Here is a 26,470-nt window from a genome sequence, read left to right on the forward strand (position 1 = left end):
AAAACAGTTGAGCAAGTCTCCAACATCTACTTTACGCTACGAGGTTGAATAAGTTTCGAGCGAGAAGTCGTGTCAATAACTCGTCAAGCTACGAGCTGGGTTTCACCTGGCAGAACAGTTGACAGTTGTCTTTTATATCCACCGGCAATTTCCATGCTCCACCGACTACCCGGACGACTAATTACACGTATATCCATTTGAATTAACCGGTCTCTTTCTTTCCCTCTCCTTGTTCTCCATAAACGGTTTCGACCGATAGCGCCACTGTTTTCCACCATATGTTCCCTCCTCCTCCTCCTCCTCCTCCTCCCATTGAACGCTGTTAAGCGCAGCACGTGACGTCCCGTCGTGTTCGCTTTTTATTAACTCGCGCTACTTTCTCCTGCAACTTTGTTTTATACACGAAGTCTCTGTTAAACGTACGATTAACCTAGAATGGTGAATCGGATTAGAGAGGATCGATTTTTGTATATAGTTTTATTACGAACGACTCTCATTTGAACGATTGAAATTTTTATAATGCACTGAATTTTTAACTCCACTTGTAATGGTCTGAGACGTTCTCAGTAGGACAGTGATTTTATATATACGATACTTTCTTCCTTCCTTTGGATTTTTATTGAGAAGATGGCCCAGTTGAATCGAATCGAAAGTTTCTTTTCTTTTGGAAGAAGGATTGGTTTGTCAGGAGACAAATTTTAAAATATTATTGTTCGAGTTGATAAAAAGAATTGAAAAGAAAAAAAACTGTGGAATCTCTCTTCTATCCAAAATTGCAAATTTTCAACTATAATCGTTGAGAGTCTAAATCGAGTCGACTCAAGTATTTTTTCGAAGTTTATCAGAAGAAGGTGTAAAGAAATTTTTAAAAATCAAACAAACGTAAAATAGATATCAAAGATTAATCAGTTTTAACTGATTTTTCTGATTCTTCATCAACTTGATAAAAAGAATTGGATGGAAAAGAAAAAAAACCTATGAAATCTTTCTCCTATCCAAAATTGGAAATTTTCAATTATAAATAGAGGGTCCAAATTGAAACTGAATCGACTCAAGACTTTTTTCGAAAAATTAGTTTATCAAAAGACAAATTTTAAAAAATTATTATTCGAGTTGATAAAAAGGATTCGATTGAAAAGAAAAAAAAAAAAAAACTATGGAATCTCTCTTTTATCCAAAATTTTAAATTTTTCAACTATAATCGGAGGGAATCTAATTGAAGTCAAGTCTTTTTTCAAAAGATTAGTTTATCAGAAGATGAGTAAACTAATTTTTAAAAATCAAACAAACGTAAGATAGATATCAAAGATTAATCGGATTTAACTGATTTTTCTGATTTTTCAACAATCTGATAAAAAGGATTCGATTGAAAAGAAAAAAAAAAAACCTATGAAATCTTTCTCCTATCCAAAATTGGAAATTTTCAATTATAAATAGGGGGTCCAAATTGAAATTGAATCGAGTCAAACCTTTTTTCGAAGGATTAGTTTATCAAAAGACAAATTTTAAAAAATTATTATTGGAGTTGATAAAAAGGATTCGATTGAAAAAAAAACCTACGAAATCTTTCTCCTATCTAAAATTGGAGATTTTCAACTATAAATAAGGGATCCAAATTGAAACTGAATTGACTCGAGTCTTTTTTCGAAGGATTAGTTTATCAAAAGACATATATAAACAAATTTTAAAAAATTATTATTCGAATTGATAAAAAGAGTTCGATTGAAAAAAAAACCTGAAATCTCTCTTCTATCCAAAATTTTAAATTTTCAATTATAATCGTAGAGAGTCGATTCAAGTCTTTTTTCGAAGGATTCAAAGGATTAGTTTATCAGAAAACCTATATAAACAAATTTTAAAAAATTATTGTTCGACTTGATAAAAATATTGAAAAGAAGAAGAAGAAAAAAAAACCTGTGAAATCTCTCTTCTCTCTTCTTCTATCCAAAATTATAAATTTTCAACTATAATCGTAGAGAGTCTAAATCGAGTCGACTCAAATCTTTTTTCGAAGGATTAGTTTATCAGAAGACATACATAAACAAATTTTAAAAAATTATTGTTCGACTTGATAAAAATATTCGATTTATTCGAAAAGAAGAAGAAGAAAAAAAAAACCTGTGAAATCTCTCTTCTATCGCGAAAGAGAGATCCACGATCTACTGCAAATTTTCAAACTGTAATCGTAGGTAGATAGTTAATGACACGCATGTACACACAGGGCATGTAACACGTGTTACACGCTAATTAATTCCACACCGTAGCTCTCCATACTCGCACCGCATGCAACACCCCCTCGCGCTCCCCCGAGCGAAAGGGTTAATGACTCGCCTCCGTCCAATTATCCAAGCATCCCTGGGCGGTCGAAAAATCGCGGAACAAACCTCGGTTGTTATCGAGGTCTTATCGACCGGCTGCCACGTGCCCCCGTTTATTAATTAACGAGAGAGAGGGGGAGGGCTATTCGTCGAGAGCACGCGGGAAAAGCGGGGCTCGCGAAAGAAAACCTCTCGCGGGCCGAGAGAGATGGCTCGTGAAAGAAACGAGCCGCAGATAAGATCGTCGGTAATGAACTAGCCGTGTGCCCTACCTATCCAACCGTGCTTCTAACGAGGGCCGAGCGATCTCGTTTTCGACACGGCCTCCGCGAACATTGGGTCTCGAGAAACCGAGCGAAGCTTTCTCTCGCCTGTCCATCCGCTTTTCATCATCTTCTTCCGCGTGTACGCTTCCATCCTCTCGCTCTTTCTCCTTCTGATGCGCGCTCAGTTCTTACTTTAATAATATGGGAAATTTACAGAGAGAGAGAAGTGGTTAGATTCGGGAGTAATTGATTTCGACTTCGTTCGTGTCAAAAATCGAACGAGTGAAACGAGAAACGTTCGGTCACTGAATTTATTCCGCGGGCAATGCGAATTCGATCATATTAAAACGAAACTTTCGAGAAATGTTGTCCTCGAGCTAATATTTTCTCGCTTTCCGCGGCATGGTGCCGGTTATTCGAAGTAAGGGGTTTCCCGATATGATATATCTCGTAATCCCCTCCTGAAATAGCCGGTTTTCCATATAAGAAAAGTACGAATATATATATATCGGGTTTAGGAAGGGAGGAAGGTGGAATTGGAATTTATTGCGACCGATCTAAAAGTCCCGTAGGAATATCGCACGGGTTCTCGTCCGGCGATAAAAATGCAATGAAATAGTCGGAAGTTGTGGAAAGCGTACGAGTGGCTTCGTACGTGACGTCTCGTCCAACGATATTTCGTTCACGCGCGACTTGACCATTTCCATGACCAAGTCGATCATAATTCTGTCTTCTCAATATCAATTTCAAAAAACACATTCTTCTGTTCCGTTCGTTTTTTAAATAACGATTCATCGTGTCTTGGAGAGTTTATTATTAAATCGATAAAATTAAGAAGAGAACTTTTTAAATATTTTTCACACACTCTTCATGTTACACATTCGTATAATCAACGAACGAATATTAAATTTCTTAAATTTTCCGTAAAAATTCAATTTCGAAACCAATTTCGATTTTTCGAGAGCACGTGTCGAGTTTCTCGAATTGCTTTCCGCGATATCTAATAGAAAACGCGCTCTCGTTTCCTATACCTTTTGCATCAAACGTGAGCTAATCGATTTCGCCGAGGCGTGGTCGAAAATGTCTCTGAGATATCTCACGTTACAATGTCGATTCGAGGCGAAATAACTTTCGTAGAAGAATAAATGATCCAGACCCAAACATTATCGTTTACCGATTCACTATATAAGTCCCAAAATTAACGCAAGATTTGAATTTGCCGCCACTTTTGCATCGAGTCGTTGACAATCCTGAAAAAAGAACAGTTTGAGAGTTTAGGGTTGGTAAAAATGAAGCGTTATACGATACAACATCATGGAAAAGTGGATGCTGGTTTTTCCAGCGAAATAATCCTAAGCGACGAAGCGCTTTTTCACCTCGACGGCTTCGTTAATCGGCAAGATTGCCGCGTTTGGGGTTCGGAGAAGCCACGCGCGATTGGCGAAAAACGAACGCACCCGCAACGCGTCACCGTTTGGCACGGATTTTGGCCAGGAAGCGTCATCGGACCGTACTTTTTCGAGCACGAGGCTGGTCGAGCAGCGACCGTTAACGGCGCTCGATATCGCGACGCGATAACGCGGTTCTTTCTGCCGAAATTGGATGACATCGACGCGGCCGATACGCGGTTTCGACGAGACGGTGGCACGTGCCGTGCGGCCAACCAAACGATTCGATTGCCGCGCGAGACGTTTCCTGGTCGCGCACTCCTCGTTTCGGCGATCGGAATCGGCCCCCTGGATCGCGCGATTTAACGCCATTAGATTTCTTCTTACGGGGTTGTTCGAAGCGAAAGGTCCACGTCGACGATCCCGCAACCACGCGCGCATTGCGAGAGGAAATTAAACGCTGCGTCGACGAGATTCGGCCACGATCGTGCAGAAAGGTGATGAAAAATTTGGACGAAAGGGTGCGCATGTGCCCTATCCTATGTACTTTACGATTACTAAAAACCCTCTTTTATATTCGATTCAAATCTTGCGTTAATTTTGGGGCACCCTTTATAATATTTCGTCCCATATAGAATTGAGAATATCTTTGCTACCAGGCTGCCCACATTACACAATATTTTACACGATAGAAGCAACAGCTACCAGAGAGACTCTCGAATCGTGGCTGGATTGGAAAATTTCGAAATTTCACAAAGTCGTAGAAGTTGTCGTCGGTTTCAACGCTTATTTATTCTTCTTTCTCGAGAGATATTCCTTTTATGCAATTCTCTTCGTTTCTTTCTCTCGAGAGAGTTTCGCCTCTCCCCTTTCTCTCTCTTCAGAGAGAGAGAGAGTTTCTTTGCCGGTTTCCAAAGAGTTGCGAAACTTGCGTCGAACCCTAGAGAGAAGTATCGTTGCGGACCTCCAGTCGGCAAACTTTTCCACGATACAATACGATCCCGCCCCCAGCCAAGTTTCGAATTTCTTCCCGCCAAAACCGCGCACAGACGGATCCTCGAGTTTCTCTCTCGTTTAATTACGTCTCCAGCGAGGAAGAGACACCTGCCTACCATTTTAACAAACACGTTAATTGTCATCGTCACGAGGAAGAGAGATCTAAAGGATTTTCATTTTCGTCTATTTTCTTCTTACTTTTGCGTTCTCCTCGCTCATAAAAAGAGAGAAAAATTCATCTCGGAACGAGTTCTCCATCCACGTATGGAGGAAAGAGGTTGGCTGGCGGTCGGCCAGGAAAATCGAGAAAAGCCTTTGCCTCTCGATCCTTGCACCGACCTGTTATCGTGCATCATCTTGCATATGGATGAATGGACAATCTTCCGACGAGGATGGTCCCCTTTGAGGTCCCCTCTGCTCTTCGAGGAAGGGCTACGTATCGATATTTGAAAAATATTTGCTCAAAGAGAGAGAGAGAGAGAGAGAGAGGAAAAAGGAAAGGTGGATGGAAGGGAAATTTCGAGGATACGTGAATATTTTAATAACCTCGAGTCGAGGGCTGCCAGTCGAGAGGAGCACCCAGACGTATAGGATAAAAATGACTGGTAGTTGGTTAGCCTGTGTACGATCCTTTCGTCGCAAAGTAAGACACGAAATAACATTTTTCTCCTCCGAGGAAATGTGTCTCTTTCTCCTTCTTTCCATCGATATTATTCGTAGATATTATACGAATGAAAATGATCCAAATCCATTCTAAAATCTTCTCTTCTGGAAAAGGAAACTATCGACGCGAGAGCATCGGATACAATGTCAAATATGTCTTTTCACCACGCTCGTTCGTTCGTTCGAGTCGAGGGGAGGCGGATGAAAATCGCTTGCAACGGGATTTAAATGGAGGGTGCGCGGTTTCCAAGTGACTCGAAGAGAAACGTTGCATTCGGGATGCCTGCTTCCCGACCGACGGCCAATGGGATCGCGCGAGTGTACAAACCGGGAACGAGACGCGAGAAGAAGGTATTCACCGGGAAAATGGAAACGTCGCTTTAAAATAGCGGGTCGGGAAACAGAGAGCCGAGGGGAAGGCGAGGCTCCACGGCGATAAAAAGAAAGGGAAGAGAGTATCTCGTGGTAAATGCGCCTTCTTACTACTCTCGAGGAACCTAAAAAACTACTGAGATCGGGAAAAATTACGAGAGTTTGTCTCTTCGAGAGACGAGGCTGAAGGGAATTAATCGTTGGATTATAGAATTAGTTTCTAATTTTTTATAAAAATTGCGTACGCGTTCACTCTTTCGTGTTTTCGTTGGTGCAAAATTGATTTCTTCGAGTGGGAGGAGATTTGGAAGTTTTGTTGGGGAGGAATGATCCTTCTTTTCTGCTCCAAAAGATAAACGCGAATAATCTCCTTTTTTCTACGATCTCTCGTAATTTTTTTAAATAAAAGTTTAAGGAAAAAATACAAGAAATATAAGTTGTTGTAAATAGTGTATTAATATTAGTGAAAGGATATTCAATAATAAAATTATTAATGAATATTAATATAATAGTAAATTTTATTATTTATTAAATTATTATTATGTAGGACTGTTATGTATAAAATTAAAATTGATATTACTGATCCAATTACACCACCTAATTTGTTTCGAATTGTACATATTATATGAGTTGGTGTATTTATTGGATTTGTAACTTTCGATCGAATTCGAATTACTTTACCATCGTTCGTGACGCCATTCGAAATAGTTCCTTTCGACAATTTCGAGCGACGTCGCTGTTTACTCTTTGCATTCCAGCTTAGGAAATCGAAGCTATCGAGATGATTTGTGGACGAGAATTCGATCCAGAAAACGAGAAGAATCTATTCGACTGAAGCGATAATCTTGTATTATATTACGATTTACGTAATAAAATCTTGAATTTGGAAAAGAAAAAAAAGAAGAAAAAGGAATTTGGAAAAGAATTTATTCGAGAATAAATAAACTGCGACTAAACGTAAATTAATTCGTATTTTGCTTGCCATATCTTCCATGCGATAAGCTGTTATTTTTTTCAGAAACGAACGAATATAGAATATTATTCCTGCAACCAATGAGATATCTTAATTTTCGAAGAAGATTCTATCTATTGGGTTGGCAACTGAGTAATTGCGGATTTTTTTTAGAAAATCAAAGACAATTTTTTCATGGAACTAAATAACTTTATTCCGTTGCCCATTTTGATCAATGACCTTTTGCCATCTTTCAGCCAGCATCATAATCCCACGTTCATAAAACTTGTGGTTTTTATTAGCGAAAAACTGAATCAGGTACGATTTGATATCATCATCGTTATTGAAATTTTTACCATTCGAAGAGTTTTGTAAAGATCGAAACAAAAAGTAATCGGATGGTGCAAGGTCAGGACTATATGGCGGATGTGGCAAAACATCCCAACCAAGCTCCAATAATTTTTGCCGAGTGACCAAACATGCGTGTGGCCTTGCATCATCACGATGGAATACAGCATCTTTTCGATTTGTCAATTCGGGCCGCTTTTCTTCAACCGCATTGTTTAATTTCGTTAGTTGTTCAATGTAGACGACAGAATTGATCGTTGGTTGGGTGGTAAGAGTTCGAAATAGACAATTCCTTCGTAATCCCACCAAACTGATAACGAAACCTTCTTTCGACGAATACCAGCTTTTGATGTTGTTCGAGCTGGTTCACGTGGCCTGCTCCACCATCTTTTCCGCTTGATATTGTCGTAAATAACCCATTTTTCATCGCCAGTTATCGGTCGTTTTAAAAATGGATCATTTTCATTACGTTTCTTTAGCAAATCGCAGCTGTTAATGCGTTGCGTTAAATGCTTTTCTTTCAGTTCGCGAGGAACCCATGTATCGAGTTTTTGAACATAGCCAAGTTGTTTTAAGTGGTTTTCGATGCATGTATGCGATACATGAAGTTTCTCTGCAATCTCACGAGTTGTACTGTGACGATCTGAATCGATTATTGCTTTGATTAGGTCGTCATCAACTTCAATTGAAATCCGCAATTACTTAGTTGCCAACCCAATATATGAATCTTGAAAATGAGTTTATAAGAAAACACGTCCCAACTAAGATACGAACTCTGTTTCCCTAATTTTTCCTTCAGTAAGAGATTCCTCTTCTCCGATGAAGTCTCCGTTTATTTATTCCGTGAATGGCGTGAATATGAACAGGCGAATCGAAACCTGCCTTCGTTCTCCAACGCCTCGAAGCGAGTTAAACTCTCGTCTCCTAGTCTTTTCTCCCCTCCCCTCTCCCTTTTGTTCGAGAATCAAGAGGGAGAAAGATTTGCACGTACGCGTAAATAGAGGACAGTCGTCGTCGTCGTCGTTGTCTCGAAATTGAACGATTCTCTCTCAACAGGGCTCGGCAGCGGACGCACGTGCGGCTGCGGCTTGTGTAATCTGGTGCATCGTTCCGCTTCGCGAGGAAGGAAACGCCGCCGCGTCTGGAAACGTCGAATCGATATTTGTTCAGCCCTCGCCCCGAAAGACGAGAGCGCGGCTCTCTCAGCCCACTTTGCGTTACGCTTTTTCGCGACCGGATTAGCATCGAGGGCTTGGCGAGATGCTTGTTTTCGCGGGACGTGGCGCTGCTCCTTTCTTGCAGATCAGACCATCAACTCGCGCACACGCGTGAGTTCTTCATTTTTTCTCTTTTTGCTTCCCTTTTTTCGTCTTGTCGATCTTCGAGCAAATTCATTGCTCGTTTTAATTCAATCCGGAAACTTAATCCTGTTTCTCCAAGTTGATTTTTGATGTAAGTAACACTTTTCCGAATTTTTTTTTCTTATTTTGTTAATTCTTTGGTCGAGAAAATAAATTACTCGTTCGATCTTCAGAATTTCAATCTTGTTTCTCAAAATTGATTTTTGATTCGAATAACACTTTTATATTCGAATTTTTATTTAATTTTATTTAATCTTCGGCCGACCAAATTAATTGCTTGTTTAATCTCAAGAAATTTAATCCTGTTTCTCGAAGTTGATTTTGATATAAGTAACACTTTTCCGAATTTTTTTCTTATTTTTATTAATCTTTGGCCCATCAAATTAATTGTTTGTTCGATCTTCAGAATCTCGTTTCTCGAAGTTGATCTTTGGCTCGAATTTTCCGAATTTTTTTCTTATTTTGTTAATCTTCGGCCGAGAAAATAAATTACTCGTTCGATCTTCAAAATTTCAATCTTTTCTCAAAGTTTCTCAAAGTTGATTTTTGGTGCGAATAATAGTTTGGGGTTGGAATTTTGTTTTTGTTAATCTTCGGCTGATCAAATTAATTGCTCGTTCGATCTTCAGAATTTCAATCTTGTTTCTCGAAGTTGATCTTTGGCTCGAATAACACTTTTGCGTTCGAGTTTTGTTTTTGTTAATCTTTGGCCGAGCATTGCTCGTTCGATCTCCAGAATTTCAATCTTGTTTCTCAAAGTTGATTTTTGGCACGAGTAACACTTTTCCGAATTTTTTTTTCTTATTTTGTTAATCTTTGGTCGAGAAAATAAATTACTCGTTCGATCTTCAGAATTTCAATCTTGTTTCTCGAAGTTGATCTTTGGCTCGAATAACACTTTTGCGTTCGAGTTTTGTTTTTGTTAATCTTTGGCCGAGCAAATTCATTGCTCGTTCGATCTCCAGAATTTCAATCTTGTTTCTCGAAGTTTTTGGTCCGAATTTTTTTTTTTGTAAAAATTAATTTAACACTTGTTTGTACTGCTGGAAAGATTGGTCTCTGATTGGTCTCTAATGCGAAAGGAAATGCCTATTTTCACATTTATATTTGTTTCTAGTATTTATCACATATAATAATTCGATTATGACTGAGAAAGATCTATAAACCTCGATGCATTAACGATAATTTCAATTTACAAACGTATGTTACAGAATTTAAAATTCATTGGAATTATTTGTTTTATCATCGAACGTTGCCAACCTCACCGTTACTTCATAGTTGCTGCCTATTTATTTTCCCTTCGATACGCACACTTCAAATATTTTCTAAACAGATACGCGCGATTGTGTGTAATTAAATATATACTCGTTCGGCTAAATCCGTACATTTTATTTATTATATTTTTCCACCGCTCTATCAACAATGTAGTTTTGTGCAATTCAAAATTTTAGTAGATAAATATCTCGATTTTCAGTCTCATATTACAACTTTATAAATGAAAATAATTTTTACGATTTTTGAGTATTCGAATTATACCTTTTCCTTGACTGCGTGGCTAAAATTGGATTAGCAAAGACTTTTCTTCTCATCAGTCGAATTTTTGAAATCGATTTCGAAAGATTCCGGAATTTTTAAAGAAACCCTTTGTTCCAAAGACTTTTTTCTACATTATAATATATATATATATCGTTTCCACGATCGCTTTTCTTCCATAAAGAAAGCGATGGACATCTTAATCCCTCCCCTCATTATCGATCGTGAGAATCGAGTATCGCAGCTGTTGTTTCCCCCATTAATCTGGCGGATTAACAGGTTTATCGACAAAATGATCTGTCCCGTGTAATAAGCGTAGGCGTGGTGGAAGACGGGCCAGGATTCACGCGGGTAATGGATTAGTCGGATGATTTATCGAAGCTTTATTACCGACCGAGTCGCGAAGGCGGCTCGCTTAAGCTCAAACTTAAAAACTCTTCGTTGCTCTGGAAATAATCCGGTTGCGCTAGCGTTGTTGGATAACTCGTAATACTTTTGTTACGTAAACGAGCCCACGCGCCACTCCATAAACCCCTTTCTCTCTCTCTCTCTTTCGTAATTTACAATGGCGATGCAGAAAACTAAATAACTAAGTAACTGAAGGAAGAAGATATATCACATAGAATCACAATTTTTCTAAATAACTAAGTAACTGAAGGAAGAAGATATATCACATAGAATCACAATTTTTCTCCCTAATTTTCTCTCTCATCTCGTGGACATGGACGAGAGAATTGTCAACGTGGACGTGGACGTGGCGAGATGATTTCGAGATTAGGCAATTAATTTGCGCGGGTCTGTCGCAGCTCGATCGGCCAACTTGGCTGATCCCCCGCACGTATAGGGGCCCCTAAGTGGGTGGCATCTAACTGCGCAATCCGGACACGTTTCGAGTAATCAAGCGCGGGGACATAATAATTCGCGTGACAGGTGCGCGAAACAACTCCTCGTCGATTAGATATGAGACTGACCAGAGACTGACGAGGGGCGTGCTATATTAATTTGTCATATTTTGCCGTCGACGATATCCTTTCACGCTTTTCAACAATCTTCAAGATTTTCGCTCGATCAAATTTTATACGATTCGAATTCGTCAGGTGTTCGGTGTTTTCTTAGTTGAGCTGAGTTAGAATGATTTCACACGCGAATTGAAGCAATGAAACTTTTCTATTTCATTTAAAATTTATTAAAATCTGTATTGTGTGATATTTTATAAAGCAATTATCAAAATGCATCTGATTTATCTTACTTAAGCTGACTTAAAGTGATTTCACACGCGAATTGAAGCAATGAAACTTTTTTATTTCATTTAAAATTTATTAAGTCTATATTGTGTGATATTTTATAAAGCAATTACCAAAATGCATCTGATTTATCTTATTTAAGCTGACTTAAAATGATTTCACACGCGAATTGAAGCAATGAAAGTTTTCTATTTCATGTATCTTTACGTGTAAAGGAAATTTATTAAAGTCTGTATTGTATGATATTTTATTAAGTAATTGCCAAGATGATCCTGATTTATCTTACTTTTTCTTACTTGAGTTAAAATGATTTTACACGCGAATCGAAGCAGTGAAACTTTTATATTCTAAATTTATATTTCACGTATCTTTACATGTGATATCGTTGTGTGATATTTTATTAAGTAATTGCCAAGATGCATCCTGATTTATCTAACTTTTTCTTATTTGAGCTGATTTAGAATGATTTCACACGCGAATTGAAGCAATGAAACTTTTATATTTCATGTATCTTTACGTGTAAAGAAAATTTATTAAAGTCTGATGCATCCTGATTTATCTAAATTAATTTTTATTGCATAATTATTTGTTTTGAGCACTATTTCATTAATAAGTTTGTTGGTAAGAAATTGTTTAAGAAAGATCTAATGGTTCAAATACAATTTACAAATTGTATTCTTCGGTATATTTTCCGATTCCGTGCACACATTTGGAATTTTCTGCGATATCTTCACTATTGCTTTCATCATTCACTATATATTATTCTTATTTTTCGCCTTCTATATTTCATCTCCATCATCATTGCTTTCTCTATCTCATTTAATTTCTCTTTCTAAAACCAAACTCATCTCCAACTGTAATTACATTACCGTATTCCATGCTTACGAAACTCGAAAACTTCGAGAAATGATATTTCTATTCTCACAACTGTCCAACCTACGATCACGATCTAATTATTGAGATCTCAAAAAATCTCAATCCACTTGACAATTACATTATTCTCGTAAGATTGCACGAATAAACAGTAAAAATCTATTTACGAACCGATATTCCAAAAAATCGAATAAATATCGTTGCATGAAACCTGACTCACCGTTGGATGGCAAAGGGTTGAAAAGTTTATCCACTCGGAACGAGATGAACTAGATAAGATAGCACCGTTCGAAATATTGTGCACAGATATAATAATTTCTCTTGCGAAATTTCCATAAAATTCAATAAAATTTCCACTCTTCGTCCTCTCCTATCATATACACCCTCGTGAGAATAACGTAATTGTCAAAAGGCTTGAGATTTTTAGAGATCTCAATTATTAAATCTAATAGGAGGAAATCTTAGTTTAGAGTTTGACAGTCGTGGGAATAGAAATATTATTTCTCAAAGTTTTCGAAGGAAAGAATCAAAGTTGGATCCAAGACGACGATACTTCTCGAGAATTGTCGATGATCGGGCAGCCTCCCTTTCGCGCTACGATATTATATCACCCCGCAATGGGCTCGCTTTATCCTTTTATTTTTTTGTTCTCCTCTTTTCCAGAGGCCGAGTGCTGCGTTGGCGAGGCAACGGGCGAGGCGTGCTGGGAGCCTTGTTACTGCGTCCTCCTCCAGGATGAACAGACCCTCACCGCTTACAGGAGCGAGGACATGGCGGTGAGTACACTGCCCTCTTCCATCCTCTGGCTTCGCTTCCATCCTCGTGAAACGCTCCTCCCCAATTCCTTCCTTTCATCCCTTATTACGCGCGAGAGAGAATCGTTTCTTAAAATTCAAATTCAAATTCGTTACAATTTTTTTCAAGAAGACAGGATTTTGCATTTCTCCTGGAAGCGGATAGAAAATTTAATGGAAAATAAAAAATGAATATCCTTCCCTCAAAATTTCACCTTATTCAATAGGATCCATATTTTAATCCTTTTTTTATATATAATTTACAGTAATTATTACAAATTGAATTATATTGTATTAATTTATAGAATATTAATAACAATATTTTAGAATATAATATTTATATAATAATATATATTTATAGAATAATTTATAGAATATTAATGCATTAATACATAGATATACTGTTTTCACAAATTTCAATCGGCTAATAGAATATTAAATTGCTAACGATAATGGAATTTTATAAAACTCGAATTCTAGTTTTAACAATCGAAGAACGAAGAAAGATGAAAGTGAGAAGGACATTTCAAAAGAATTCGTCGTTCGTATCATCCAATAGATGACAAAACAATGAAACAAAGCTTATAAAAAACCAAATCGTCCAAATTCGTAGCGCTGTGAATCATAGTTACGCGTCCTACGTGCGACTCGAAAGCGAATTATCAGAACGAGGAGGGTAGCAGTGGAGTAGTACTAATCGTAATCAGAAAGTTGTACACGGAGGAAGGCAAACAAACGGCGGTCGGGCCGTTTCCAAGTTGGTCTATCGGCCCTCGACTCGCCGTTTTATCGCATTCACGCGTCGCGCAAAGGAAGGGCAGTGTTGCGTTTGATCGCACGCTCGAAATGGCAAAGGGTGGCCAGGGTAGCCTCTAATTCGATTAGAAAGTTTATATCCCCGATCCCTTTGAAGACTTTCTACTTCTGTTGTGCTCGAAATTGTATTGCATTCAGTTGTTCGCATTCTGTTTTGCTAAGAGGAAGTTATTCTAAATCGTTAAAAGAGAAGAATCTTTTGGTGGAAGAAACGATGATTCGTTTTAACTCTTGAAAGATTAGGAGGAGAAGAAGAAGGTGATGGAAGGATTATTATATTCCCGCGTCGACGTTTCCGCTCACGCGATCGAGAGGACGTCCTCTAACCGTTATCGCGAAGGTTTATATCGCAGGGAGTGGAAAGAAAGAAGCCTAATCGAGGAGTTCTTCCGCCAACTTTTCAGCCGCGAACCGCTCTCAGACACGCGACAGCTTTCCGTGGAAGCTTAAGCTAATAACTTTCCGCCACAGTTGCTTCCTGTCTCTTCTTCTTTTTCTTTTACTGCAGTTTTAGCAGAACAAGTTTCTTCTTCTTCCTTTCTCTCAGTGTTATCTTCAGATTGTGATATTATCGAGGAGAGGAGATATTCAAAGTCAATGGTGGAGCTAAAAAGTTTAGGCAAAAATTCCTTCGGCGAGAAAGAAATTTCGAAATATAGCAGGAGTGACTTTTATCCCTCGACAATTCCATTCCACGAATAACCGTCTCGTTGACACATTTTACTCCTAGTTTTGTTAGGGCTCCGGCTATTTCGCTCGCCGGATCGCGAGCATAGTGAAACGGACCAAGGGCGAGGGGCGAGGGTCTTTCTTGTTCCGGATCCATTTCGGTCGACCTCCCCCTCCTCTTTTCCCTCCAAGCGCAGCCGACGCCGTGCGATCCATCGACCTTCTTTTTCTTTCCCGTCTCCGAGAATTCTTACTTGTTACATTGCTCTGAACCCGCGATGTTCCCCTCCCCGAGATTAGCTAATTTTAAAAGTCCAACGGCGAATCTACTTCTTCGGGGCAATTACTCGAGTCGAACCCGCGTCTCGTTGTCAGTTTCGCGCCTTCTTCGAATCGTGCGTGTGTGTATCTGTGGTTGTATAGTGGAATTAATTTGGCGATGGATATCTGATGGGGCGAGGAACTTGCGTGGCGTGTGAAATCGATACGAAGAAGCTTTAAGGTGAGAATACTTAAAAGTATTTTTAAGAGAAAACGCGGATGAGAGTAATTCTTCTATATTCTATAATCGAAAGATTACCTTGGAAAAAGAAAAAAATTTTATAAAATTCGTTTTGCTTCTCAGTTGTATTTTGGCGATAAATTTGACGAATTTACCAATTCTTTCATAATAGAATAGAAATATTTTTTTAAAAATCATATTCAGAAAATTTCGAGGAAATGATAGTAAAATTAATTTTGTGATGGAGCATACTTTTGTTCTCATAATATTTTGGTAAGATTTTTCGAATTTAATTCAATTCTTTTATAGAAGAAATATTTTTTTAAAAATTACATTCAGAAAATTTCGAGGAAACGATAGTAAAATTAATTTTGTAATGGAGCGTACTTTTATTCTCATAATATTTTGGTAAGATTTTACAAATTTACCAAATTTTTCATAGAAGAAACATTTTTTTAAAAATCAGTATTAAAAATCACATTCAGAAAATTTCGAAGAAATGATAATAAAATTAATTTTGTGATGGACTTTGCTTTTGTCCTTATTATACTTTGGTAAGATTTTTCGAATTTACCAATTTTAAATAATATTTCTTCTACCATCTTTTATAGAAGAAATATTTTAAAAATCACATTCAAAAAAAATTTCGAGGAAACGATAGTAAAATTAATTTTGTGATGAGCGTACTTTACTTCTCTTCTCATAATATTTTGGCAAAATTTTACAAATTTACCAATTCTTTCTTTTAAAAATGACATTCAAAAAAAAAATTCCTAGAAAACGATAGTAAAATTAATTTTGCTGATTTGAAGATCGCGTGAAATCGTTGACGAAAGTTGAGAATAATTTTTATCGAAAAAAGAACTCTCTCAAAAACTACTTTGCTTTTATCCTCGTAACATTTCGATAAGATTTTCCGAATTTATTCGATATTTTCCTCGAGAAGAGAAGGAAATATTTTTTAAAGATATTCTTCACCGTGATAAAAATCACTGTTACTGTATACATACATACATACTTTATACATGCATGAAATTTCGAGGAAATGAGGAGAGTTGCACGCTCGTTCGAACTCGTTCCATCGATCGATCCGCGCCCGTTTCCGTTCGTTGGAACGACTTCGCCTATTCCCGGATGTAAGTAGTAGCCATTACCGCAGCAGCGTTTCAAAATCCTATCCAACCGGGAAGCACCGCCGCCTCGACTCGTTCAATTTATTCGTACACCCTCCGCGAGCATAATGCATAATAATAACCCGTGTTCCCGAAGGAAGGCTCGAGTGTTTTTCTTTTTTTTTTCTTCTTCTTCTCCTTCGAGAGGAGAAAAAGAAATTCGCCTCGTTACGCGGTATCAATGACGGGATGTCGATACGGAGACGGTTTAACGACGAATTTCCCCTTCAATTTCTTCGAGGGACGAGGGGACGTTTGTTCGGCCGTCCATAATGGGAGAAGATGGCGGATAATTCGAGCTGATGGAAGGAAAAGTATTAGACGCTTTTGTTTCATCGCGGGGTAAATCTTTTTGCGTGGAATTAAATATGAAAATCGTAGCTTGACCACCATCTTTGAAAGGGTGAACCAAGTTTAGAATAAAGTCGCTTCGAACGATTATTAAAAGGTTTATTGAAATTGTCGCCATGTTTCGAGGGATAAATTATCGATGTGATTCACCCAAGTAATTTAAAATCTTCCTCGTCAAACGAGACGAAGAATTTATCGGAATCGGTGAGAAACCGAGATAAGCGTGGATGAATATTTTAGAAAGATCTTTCTGTCGAAAAATCCACGAATTTATTATTGGAAAGATTTTTGAAAAATTTTAAACGTTTTTTCTTAAATAGCGTGCGAATAATTACACGCTACGTTATTTCATTTATTAATCTCCAACTTTACAATGGAATATTTCCTACCTGCACGTATATATTAGAAATATCGCTTCATATTCTTCTTTATGAAAGCCGATCTTGAAGATCCAGCACGGTGGAACGTGGAACGAATGCGACAGCTTACAGTTGTATTTGCTTTGTGGCTCGTTTTCAAGCAATCCTCTCGCAACTAAGCAAATCCACGGCCAAGCCCTTGAGTAACTCCGCGATACGCGCATCGGATTAGTTGATTTTAATCTCACAAAGCGGCCGACAATGGATTGCGGCATGGAGTTCGGTTTATTCGACGCCGTGGAAATACAGTGGCTCGTAACTCGAGGCAGGGAATCACGTGGGTTGCAGAAATGTAATTCTGATCGCTTCTCCTTGCTTTCATTCGTTTCTGTTTTGTATCGCGTTTCCCCGCGGCATACGAGACGTTAATCGTATTTTAATTACGCGTTTAAGCGAGGATATTAAAAAAGAAAAAAGAAATTCTGATTTTATGATCGTCGATTTTATCATTTATCGCAAATATATCCATCCAGGCCGATTTAATAATTTGTTTCGTGCATTGCGTATACGAAGAACGTATTGGGTTGGCAACTAAGTAATTGCGGATTTTTTTTAGAAAATCAAAGACAATTTTTTCATGGAACTAAATAACTTTATTCCGTAATGCGTTGCCCATTTTGATCAATGACCTTTTGCCATCTTTCAGCCAGTATCATAATCCCACGTTCATAAAACTTGTGGTTTTTATTAGCGAAAAACTGAATCAGATACGATTTGATATCATCATCGTTATTGAAATTTTTACCATTCGAGGAGTTTTGTAAAGATCGAAACAAAAAGTAATCGGATGGTGCAAGGTCAGGACTATATGGTGGATGTGGCGAAACATCCCAACCAAGCTCCAATAATTTTTGCCGAGTGACCAAACATGTGTGTGGCCTTGCATCGTCACGATGGAATACAACACCTTTTCGATTTGTCAATTCGGGCCGCTTTTCTTCAATCGCATTGTTTAATTTCGTTAGTTGTTCAATGTAGACGACAGAATTGATCGTTCGGTTGGGTGGTAAGAGTTCAAAATAAACAATTCCTTCGTAATCCCACCAAACTGATAACAAAACCTTCTTTCGACGAATACCAGCTTTTGATGTTGTTCGAACTGGTTCACGTGGCCTGCTCCACCATCTTTTCCGCTTGATATTGTTGTAAACAACCCATTTTTCATCGCCAGTTATCGGTCGTTTTAAAAATGGATCATTTTCATTACGTTTCTTTGGCAAATCGCAGCTGTTAATGCGTTGCGTTAAATGCTTTTCTTTCAGTTCGCGAGGAACCCATGTATCGAGTTTTCGAACATAGCCAAGTTGTTTTAAGTGGTTTTCGATGCATGTATGCGATACATGAAGCTTCTCTGCAATCTCACGAGTTGTACATCACGTGATGATCCGAATCGATTATTGCTTTGATTAGGTCGTCATCAACTTCAACTGAAATCCGCAATTACTTAGTTGTCAACCCAATATATCTACAAATATCTTTTAGAAATTCGAGTAATTCGAATTGCTTAATCAATACGTAGTTTCGAATGTGATTGAACGTCCATTCGTTTATAGAATCATTTTTAATTTTACAAAAATTCTCCTCGATAAAATTTCGCAACTCGATATCTATTATCGTTGTTCCTTTCGATTCGAAAAGCTTTCAACGTATTATATATTTATTTATTGTTATATTCCATTCGATCTTTCAGACTCGCTTTTCATTCTCACCTTTTTTCTCCGTCCCTCAATTTTTCCGCCGATTTTTCGAACGTCTCGCGTTTCGACCATCTCGCAACCCCCGCACGGCTCGAGCCCTTGTTATTACTAAATCAAGACCCTCTCTCTCTCGCCTTGTCCCCGGCTCACGTCCTTTTCTCCTTCCGTGTAATCACATTCGAGGGGTCTAGGAACACGAGAGACCCTTCGTTACTCGACGACGCTCAACCAACCCGCCCTCGAGGAATAGGTTTTAACGGTCTTTTTCTACGTGTGCGTGTCTTTTTCATTCTCTCTCTCTCTCTCTCTCTTTCTCTCTTTCTTCTTCGATTTCAAACTTGAAAAGCTTGCTCTCCTATACGCTCGCCGCTGAAAGATCGGATAGAATTTAGAGAAGGCAAGTAGAGAAAGCCCGTGCACGATCAGCCGTGCAGCTGTTCAGGATCAGGCTCGATCGAAACTCGAGATTTTTTGCAACGGTCTTCCGTTTTTAATCCTTACTTTTGTCGTTATTTATTTATTTATTTATTTATTTATTTATTTATTTATTTATTTATTTATTTTAAGTGGAAGTGCGTGAATTGTCGCTATTGTACATTTTATCAAGGGTGTCCTAATTTTTTTTTATTATAATTTTAATTTTCGAATTTTTTTTTTCGTTCGAAATTGGAAACTCGAGATTTTTGCAACGATCTTCCGTTTTTAATCCTTACTTTTGTTGTTATTTATTTATTTATTTATTTATTTTAAGTGGAAATGCGTGAATTATCGCTATTGTACATTTTATCAAGGATGTCCTAGTTTTTTTTTTTATTGTACTTTGAATTTTTATTATATTTTCGAATTTATCGTTCGAAACTCAAAATTTTTGTAACGATCTTCTGGCTTTTTAATCCTTACATTTGTTATATTTTTTTTTTTTCTTTTTAAGAGGAAATGCGTGAATTATCGTGATTGTACATTTTATCAAGAGTGTCCTAATCTTTTTTATTTATATACTTTCGAATTTTTTTTTTTTTCATTCGAAACTCGAAACTCGAGATTTTTTCAATCTTTTTATAATCTTCACATTTGTTATATTATTTTTTTATTTTTTTATTTTTTTAAAGGAAGTGCGTGAATTATCGTGATTGTACATTTTATCAAGGGTGTCCTAGTTTTTTTTCTATTGTACTTTGAATTTTTATTATATTTTCGAATTTATCGTTTGAAACTTGAGATTTTTGTAATCTTCTGATTTTTTAATCCTCACATTTGTTATATTATTTTTTTATTTTTTTATTTTTTTAGAGGAAATGAATTATCGTGAGTGTACATTTTATCAAGGATATTCTAGTTTTTTTTTTTTTATTAAATTTTGAGTTTGAGTCAACGATAGACTGAATACGTTACGAATTTCGAATAAAGTTACTTGGACAAGTTTTATTATTCGATAATTTATTGTTCAATATTAATAATTGCAAATAATTGCAAAAAGGTCGAGATTATATACAGTTACGAATAAATATTATTTAATATTATTTAACAAGTAATCACTTTAAAGTAACTTATTCAAAATTTTCTACAACTAGTCTTTTCAACGGATTAATACCCAACTCTTCGAGTACATACTACAAATATCACTGAAAGTAACTCATACGAAACGAGAGGCACAAATAACACCACTACTTAGATTAGCAATATTTAGCATATAATTTCCATAAAATATCCATTATCCTCGTATTGAAAGCGATAAAAGATGGAATAACTTCAAAACTCTTTGAAGCTTTTAATCTTCGTGCCTCCCTAATGAGACACCCTAATAAAGATAAGAGTTTGTTCTCCAAACAAAACCCAACTTGTCTCCCAGCTGTATGTATCACCCTACATACATCACAATTAATCACTGTTAAACCAACTCTTGCCAATCTTACTCATTTCAATCCAATCAAAATCCACGAATAATTTTCTTCTCATAAATTTTAATCGATCCGAAATCTCCCCATAGAAATTCAACATAGAGCTCTCTTTGTTACGAGTTTCAAATACGAGTTGAGAAATCGTTATCATTCTGTAGAGAAAAATGAACAATTCCTTTTATTTATTAACTGTAAATAACAATATAATCGGCCAACAGTCGGATGTAGAATAACACGAAAAATCCTTCGATATCGGAGATGACGCGCTCTTGGTAATTCCTAGGGATTTTATTTTCATCATCCTCTCGAACGTAAATCGGACAGAGGATTTTCTTGCCACGGCCCATTAGTATCCCGCGCACAACTTTTATTCCCTATACGATCATATTAGTCGAGCGAATGTCACCACGAGACAGACATCCTTAAAAAACGTGGAAAGATAATTCGAACGTGAAATGAAATTCGACGAACAAAATTGGGATACTGTGTGGCTTTGTACAAAAGGAAAGAAAATTTGTTGAATAATAAACTCTGTCGTGTCGCGAGAAAAGGGATGAAATTTCAAAAGAAAAAAAGAAAGAACACCCCTTACGATTTATTCATACCGCTGACGTCATCCGTTCTCTAGATTTATAGTGGCAGCGCGTACGAGTGTTTAGCTCAGATAACAGTTGGCTAAGCGCCTCGCGAAGGGACGCGTTGAGACGATGACGAAATCGATATCTGTACGAATAAAAATATTAACCGTTTGACGAGTTCGGTCGATAAAGTAGCAACTCGAGATTATCGAGCGTCGATTAACGATTTTACATACGCATTCCATAGCAAAGAAACAAATTCGAAAATCAATACTGTAACACACTTTATATAATTGAAGAGAGATCTACTAGTATAATCTACTAGGAGAACACTGTGAATCTTAAATCTCTCTGTTCGATGACGTGAGATTGAAATAAAAATTGAGAAGAAGAAGAATGAAGGAGCGTAGGTGTCCTTGAGCGCATCGGGGGGAGCCGTTATTAGCGGATGAAAGCTTAAGGGCGCGCGCTCTCTTTTGGGAACAGCCTGCGCATAATTTATCCCCGCGCAGAGGGTGGATCGGATTCGTTGGCGCGCATCGAACCGTCTGGCCCCTCGGATGAGCCTCTCCCCCGAATAAGTCGTAATAATCTACGGTCAAAAGTTTCCTGCCGCGAGTAATCCGCGTGGATTCCCGACCCCGACAAGTATTAAAGGTATTTTGCCTCCTCCTCCTTCTCGTTCGCCCAATGTCCTTCCCCTCCTCGAACGTGTTTGCTCCTTGCTTCTTCCAAGGATTTCTTCCTCTTCTTCTTCTTTTGGGTTAATAATGTTAACTCTTTATATTCGGCTAATATAAAACTTTTATATTTTAACGTGGCTTTGTACAAGAGGAAAGAAAATTTGTTAAACTCTGTGTTTCGTCCGATTTTCTTACTTCATCGATGCTTTTTTTTTTCTTAGAAGGAATTTCGATAAGGAGAAATTATCACGTTCAATTATCACATTCTATGCTTATAAAAATATTATGAGAATGATATATGATTGTCAAACTAATATCGAGTTTGAGATAAGAAAATCCAGCTATTCGATAATATATTATTCTGCACTTTTTCTAAAAAAAATCAAACTTAAAGTGGTGGCTGAGAGTCATCGTTCGAAAGGAATAATATTTAATAATTCGTGGATTTATTATAAACGTAGAAAGATCGCGGTGTAAAATTTGAACGTGAAGAGATATCGAAAGATAATTGAGTTAAACTCGTATTTGTATTTAAGAAAAGGTGAAGCGAAATGTTTAATTAGATTTACTTAGAATTTAATTAGAAAAACAAATTCTCATTTTTCCAAAGATAGAAAAAACCGACAATCATCATTGAGATCCGTGGAATAAAGCGGATTTTATTCGAACTTTTATTCCTATAAAATATTCACGATTCATTAAATATTATTGGACGAAAGAAAAACGTATTAAATTCTACGTATTTTTTTTTATACATGCCCTCCATTTTATCGCCACATTTTCAAAACCGATCAAGTTACACGTTTCAAAACATCGGTGGCTCGATTCGTTACTCCAAATGTATAATAATTCAAAGATTAAAGAGCGAGAGAGAGAGAGAAAAATTTATTACGTGATATTAAAAAAAAAGATATCCCGTCACAATTTTTTTTTGACTCGAAAATTCCTCGCCAACCACGCTCGTTGGACGATAGAACTATATCAACGACGCACGCGCGCGCGTGTGCCGCGATATCCCCTCCCTCTCCCCCCCTCTTCCTTTCCGCCTGCGAATTCTTTGGACCCGAACGCGTTCATACTCGTCACGTACAAGACAAACGGCACGCGAGTAAAAAATGCAACCTTCTCCATTCGAATGGTTCCCCGAGGATGGGGGATGAACGAATGGGGTCCCCCGTATTAAATCGTATCCCCCTTCCGTTTTCTTTTCTCCTCTCCTCTCCTTTTCCCGTCCGCCTTTCGAGCCAGGCCGCCGTCTCCCTTTTCCCAGACGTGAATGGAATAGGGTAGGTGTGATTAAATCTATCTCCCTTCTCGCTTCGCTATCCATCCTCGTCCAAGCTTCTTTCGATTCGTCCAAACGAATCTCTCTCTCTCTCTCTCTCTACTTGCACGTGCGCGAGCGATCGAGATAGGATCCAAGAGGAAGAAGGTTTTAAGGAGGTATCGTCGGATCCTCGGCCAATTTAACCCTTACGATTTGAATTCCAATAGCCGTAAACGAGAATAATAATCGAGATGAGCGTTCGAAGTTGTGTAAATATAATTTTGATACGTGTAAGGTAATTTTATTTTGTAAGATGTTTGATATTATATATTGCTAGTATCGGTAAGATTTATTATATCTTGAAGCGAATAATAATTCGAGTATAATAACATATTTTTATAAACGGAGTATTTTAAATTATTAACGTGTGAATAAAATTTAGAAAAATTTAATAATATTCGATCGTTGTATAACGTTTCTCGCACGATAATGCATCGAGGAGAGTAATTTCTTTTTTTCCCGCGAGTGTCGCTAGTGTCGAATGTTTATCCAGCCAACTTCATTCCGAACCGTGTTGTTATATCGAGATTGCGTTTATTCGTAGAGAAAAATTCGTTCGATTCTACGTGGTTGTGTTTCTCGTGCGTGACAAACAAAGATGCGGGACGAAAAGGAGGATTTTCGGAATATTTTACTTTTTTATTACCGAAAAGATAAAGAATGCTGTTCGGGCAAGAAAAAAGTTTACGCCAAGTTTGTGGAGAAGATGTATTAACGGTAGTTAGTCAAAAACTGGTTTTTAAAATTTCGCCACGTTCTAGAAGACTGGTCGAAACTGATGAACACAAACTCGAAAAATTATCACAGAATTAAATTTCTCCAATTCGACTATTCGTAATCGCATGAAACTTGATTATGAAGAAAAAAACAAGATTACTTTCCCAACAACCTAATAAGTTAAAGAATTAACAAAGGACTCTAAGAGCCGATTCTTCAGTCCTCGATCAAGGAGTAATTTGTCATTCTCTGTTTCTCAACTTCCTTTCGAATCGATCGAAGATTAAGACTTTGGATCTTTGAGACACGAGTTCCACAGTTTAATAAATCTTTCTGTCCGAAAAGAAAAAGAAGCTCGCATTTTGCCACTAAAACTAAAATCGTGCAGTGGAATTCGCACCCCCATCTCGAAATTTCACCCTCATCGAAATTCCGCTGAACGAGCTGATCCGCGACCAACCAACTTCTTCCTCTCCACGAACCGCATAATTCCTCGAGAGGAGAGATCCATCCATCCCCTCTAAGATCCTAGGCTATTTAGATTCGTCTATCTTAGCCGAGGGGAGGGAAAATGGCCAGCCTGTTCGTCCCTTATCCCCTGTCCAGCCCCGTTTTAAGAAGACAAGCTCTCACCACCAAGGATAGGATCTATCCTTTTCTCGGATCGGATGGAGAAAGAAATCCTGGCGGAAATTCGAAGGATAAATCGGCCTCGCCTTTTCTCGCCTTTCAACCCGAAGCTCGAATCTCGATCTCTCGGGGAATGGGGGTGAGGAGGGGAGGGAAAGGGTGAATTAGTTTTATCGTTGTTAGAATAAATTATGAACTTGGCCACCAGAAATTAAGAATTATAGAATTTATTAATTATATAATTGAAAATTTATTAAGATAACGTTTATATCTTTAATAATTTATTTATTAATATTGTTTTTAAGTAAAATAAATAATTTAAATTTAATTCTTGGAAATTTGACTGTAATTATTTTATAATTATTAAATTTATTTAATTTTAATTGAATTAATATTTTTTTGTAATTTAAGATTTAATTGTTATTCATATGTGATTAATCATATTAATTTTGTGAATTTTTGGATTAATTTTTATTCCATTAAATAGTAATAGATTGTTTATTTAATACTCCTCGGATTCGAGAATTTTTATTTTGGACTCGTAGGAGTCGGGATAAACTTGAATCCAATTTTCCCTCTCGAATCATTTTTTCGAATCGAAGTTATTTCTCAGGAATGCTGGAAGAACGAAAGCTTCTAAAGTTTTCTAACTTTTGCACCCTTTGAAAATATTCAGTTCGGTTGAAGATTTAATATTGATATCGACTTATAAGATATTTAGATATTTAATATTTAGAGAATCTTTTATACGTTTCTAATTTTTGCATCCTTTGGAAATATTCGGTTGAAGATTTGATATTGATATAACTGAAGATATTTAGAGAATCTTTTATACTTTTCTTTTTATTTAGGAAGATTCAAGGAGGAGGAACAATGAGTTTCACAAAGTTATAGAGTCAGAAAAGAGAGAAGGGAGTTACGATATTGTATAAATCAAAGCCGATCGAAGATTCGTATTCTTGTATTAATAACCTAAGAAGCCACGGATAATCCTCGAAGGGGAGCCCCTTTCAATTTTAAACTCCTATCTTGCCAGCCCAATCCTGCGCCCCAGAAGCTTGGAGGGGAGGAGGTTAGTTGATTCCTTTGGGAGGAAAATTTGCGAACGGATTAGGTGATCGTGAAATGGAAGATAAAAATGTTGAAAAATCGATTTTTCATCAACGATTCGAGACGTAAGTTTGCCCAAGTTTTTATTCGTCTTCCGGAGAATAATTGCACGGAACAGACAGGGAAAGGAAACGCGGGGGAGCGTAATCCATTATTCATGAATTGATGCATGAATTCGTGTATATTCGAAGCTAATTTCTCTTAGCTCGACGAATAGAGACGGAGGAAATCTCGAAGGAATCTTATTTAACCAGATGTTTAATCCTGTACAGGACGCTCTCTCTCTCTCTCTCTCTCTCTCTTTCTTGTTTCGTATCTATCTCTCTCTTTCTCTCTTTCCATATCGACACCCGACATTCCTTCGCGACATTTGCATTTCGATTTCGATTTTTTCCTCACATTCCTGTTGCTCGAGCTCATTGATATTCCAAGAAGGAAAGAGAAGGAATATTTCAAAAAACAAATTCATGTATCCTGAGATCAAATAAAATAAAAGGGAGGGGGAAGAAATTCCTTGACACGTTTACGCTTGATATTTCTTTCACGCGCTTTTGCTTCTGCCGTTTTCGAGCATTGCAAAATCTTCCAACGATCCTTCTCTCTGTAACTCGAAATATATCCATTAAAAAGAAAAGAAAAGAAACGAGGTATATTCGCATAATTTCGTGAAAAATTTCCATCTCTCGTAAATTAAATAATTACGACTCTTCGAAAAATCCTTTTTCAGCGATATAATACTTTTTATAATCTTTCAAAAGCCAACGCATTCCTCGAAAACGCATCCACGGGTAGA

The 26,470-nt window shown here is 37.3% G+C and overlaps 1 protein-coding gene across 6 annotated transcripts in view; it reads left to right on the top strand.

The window, feature by feature from the left end:
• Nucleotides 1-26,470, top strand: part of LOC724344 (probable Ras GTPase-activating protein) — a 376,738-nt gene that overhangs the window by 130,589 nt on the left and 219,679 nt on the right. For all 6 annotated transcript variants that reach the window (XM_026439477.1, XM_026439479.1, XM_026439473.1 and 3 more), the window contains one exon: nucleotides 12,978-13,090. In XM_026439477.1, coding sequence (XP_026295262.1) covers nucleotides 12,978-13,090 — 113 coding nt within the window. The remainder of the gene's footprint in view (nucleotides 1-12,977; nucleotides 13,091-26,470) is intronic.

This window comes from Apis mellifera, linkage group LG3, assembly GCF_003254395.2.
Source record: "Apis mellifera strain DH4 linkage group LG3, Amel_HAv3.1, whole genome shotgun sequence".
In the NCBI taxonomy this organism is placed as follows: Eukaryota; Metazoa; Arthropoda; class Insecta; order Hymenoptera; family Apidae; genus Apis; species Apis mellifera.